The sequence below is a fragment of the Eubalaena glacialis genome, chromosome 6 (assembly GCF_028564815.1).
Source record: "Eubalaena glacialis isolate mEubGla1 chromosome 6, mEubGla1.1.hap2.+ XY, whole genome shotgun sequence".
Lineage (NCBI taxonomy): Eukaryota > Metazoa > Chordata > Mammalia > Artiodactyla > Balaenidae > Eubalaena > Eubalaena glacialis.
This window is the reverse complement of record NC_083721.1, coordinates 129,412,159-129,414,948: the sequence shown is the minus strand read 5'-3', so window position 1 is coordinate 129,414,948 and position 2,790 is coordinate 129,412,159. Positions and strand designations below refer to the sequence as shown.

General features: G+C 55.9%; 1 protein-coding gene across 1 annotated transcript; it reads right to left on the bottom strand.

Moving 5' to 3' along the window:
* Window positions 1-576: 576 nt before the first annotated feature.
* LOC133093054 (proline-rich protein 23C-like) lies at window positions 577-1,759 on the bottom strand. The gene is made up of 2 exons (XM_061192774.1): window positions 1,688-1,759; window positions 577-1,569 (listed from the first exon to the last, which is right to left on the bottom strand). Exons 1-2 carry the CDS (start codon window positions 1,757-1,759, stop codon window positions 577-579), a joined length of 1,065 nt encoding a protein of 354 aa, XP_061048757.1.
* Between the last annotated feature and the right edge of the window lie 1,031 nt (window positions 1,760-2,790).

Genomic DNA, 2,790 nt, shown 5'->3' with positions numbered 1-2,790 from the left:
AACAGTTGGCTCTTTTGGGAAAACACCACCCCAAACCCAGCAATACAGTTAAACCATTTGCCAACCTGCTCATTCAAAAAGAGGAGGGCGCCTGATCATTGTTCCCCATTCTGTGTTCTGTATCCAACAAAGATTTGTCCACATACAACTACTGGCTACATTCCCCCAAACGGGCTAGAGCTGCCATCCAGAAAAGGTCAAACTGGGTAGAGGGTTGCTGTAAACTAGTATGGACACTAAGTCCAAAACCCTGTAAACAAAACAAATTTAGCAATTACTCTATTAAGGGGGTTGGGGGGAACAGGGGTATGAGCAGTGGTAGGGTGCCCGGAAAAGGATGGCTTTTTAGAGAAAAGTGCTGGCGCTTAGGTTTGAAGCGAATGGGAGGGGGGTAGAGCTGCTTAAGGGTGCCCTCCCTAGAGGAAATCTAAGCAGCAGTCTGGCTGTCGGAAAGCACACTGTATTTCAAGTGGCTTTTCTTTGCCCGGGTGAGCTTCCTTTCAAGTGTTTTAGTCAGTCACTGATCAAAATTCTGCAGTGCAGCCTGCATCCATAAAGCATCTGTTCGTATGATTCTTACGGTGTGTGCAAGGTACACACAGCCAATATCAGAAGACTCTCTCCTACTGCCCTTTCAGTTGGCCAGGAATTGTGGGAGGCAGTTGATTCAGGGAACAGGCATTTCCGGGTCTTGCGTGGAGGACCATGAGGGCGTTGGGGACGCTGGTGAGGACCTGGACTTGGAGAGGGAGGTAGAGGTTGGAGTGGTGAGTCGGGGGAGGGCTCCGGAAGGTGCAAGTCCAGGTTGTCGTCGTGGTGAGGAGAGCCTCTCTCTGGACTAGTGTTGGGGGCCCGAGGGGACGGCTCTGAGACTAGGCCCAACAGGTCGAAGCCAGACATACATCCAGCCGAGGGGCGGAGCCCAGCGCCTGAGACTGCAGCAGCATCCGTCCCAGCCGGCAGGAAGTCGGCGTCAGCATCCGCTGCCTCCTCGTTGACCTCTTCTTGGCAGGCGATCTCTGGGACAGCTGCGCCGAAGACTCCCGGCTCCAGGGCCATGCACTCCCCGGGAGCGCTCAGGAAAGCGCCCCGTCCCAGGCCCTGTCCCCACGGGCCTTCCACTCCCGAGCCCAGGAGGGCCTCGGGGACCAGCATGAGGATGCGATCTCCGAGAGACACTTGCCTCACGGACGTTGGCTCGGGCTCCAGCAGCACGTCGACGTCGTCCAGGGGCACGTGCAGGGCACAGCCGGCGGGCAGGACGACCACGAAGATGAGCGTGTCCGCGGTCGGGGGCCAGGTCAGGTTGTCCAGGCTGGGCGCCGCCTTGGACTTGGACTCGGGGCTCGCGGGCTCCTCCGTTCGCCGGCGCTTGGCAGGGCCCGGTCCTCCGCGCTGCGGTCCCCACCGGTCCGCAGGGGAGGCGCTGGGGCTGCGGGGCCGGCTGCCCATCTTCTCAGTGTCGCCGCGGGCCTGGGGCCTGGCAGAAGGCGAGGAAGGGCTGGGTCCTGCAGGCAGTGACAGATCGGTTTGACAGGTGAGGCCGACGCAGGGCGGTGGGGCGCAGGACTGCAGGACGAGGGAGGAGCCTTCGGAGCTCCGGGGGCGCCTCTCGGGATCCCTCAGCCCTGGCTTCTAGGGGAGCTGCTGCGCTTGGCTTTGCGTGTGTGAATCTTCAGGTCCTCACGTGGACTGGTTTGCGCAGGAGTGGGCCAAGGACGTTGTGAGTGACGCCGGCGGAACCTGAGTCGCAAAGCATTCTCACGCTAAGCTCCGCCCCTTCCTAGGCTCCGCCCCTAGAAGTGGAGGCCTCTGTGTCGCCCAGTAGCCCCGGCTGTGGTGGGTAGTTTACTCTAGAGAAATACTTTCATAGGCCTCAAGGGGGCGGAGCAATCGTGCCGCTCTAGGACTAGGCTTCCTGGGTCGAGTTCCTGGCTTTCCTTGTGTTGACCTCAGATACGGAAAACCTTAACCGGAAAACTGATTCAAGTTCAAGTCCCACCAGTGGAGCGCTGCACCAGGACAGTGAGATGTAGTACCTTCGTCCCCTGAGACCTCGCCCTGGAAGTGACCTTTTAACTTCTTTTGGTCCAACAGTGAGGTGAATTTTTGGATGACATCCTTAAGCCTCTCCTTGCCTGTGATGTCAATGACGGTCAGATCCTTGAAGGTGGTTGCCAAGAGAAGGTGTGGCTCGACTGCCTGACCAGTGTTAATAGGAGAAAACATCCAAGAATGATTCTGGCATAGGTAATACTTTCATATGGTTTCAGAGGAAGGTGAAACATTTCCCTCCCTGTCCTTTAACCACGTGATTGCTCACTTTGTCCCTTTTTACAAAATAGCTTATATGTTCTCATTTTGAGGGCCACATAGCATTCCTTTGTACTGAATTCCATTTAAATCAGGCTTCTCTCGATGGGCGTTCAAGCTAGTGATTTGTGAATTGGCAGACACTGGGCTTCTCTGGCCAATTGGTGTAAAATGCAGATTCTTTGCTGCATCCCAGAACCACTGCTCAGAATTCCTGGAGTCATGGGCGTAGGAATTCTCCTTAAGCACCTCCACAAAGATTCTGTTTTGTGAGAAGGTTTAAGGTCACTGCATTTGTTTTCATTCATCATTTGAGGGGTACAGGAATAGGGCGGTTTATGGTTGAGGTCACATCCCAGCCTGTTAGTGACAAAGTCATGAAGGGAGCTCAAACTTCCTGGGCCTGCCTTGAGGGGTTTCGCCTACACTCCCGGCCTGCATCCGCTCTCCTGGCTGCATTTCCAGTGTTTCAGCCAC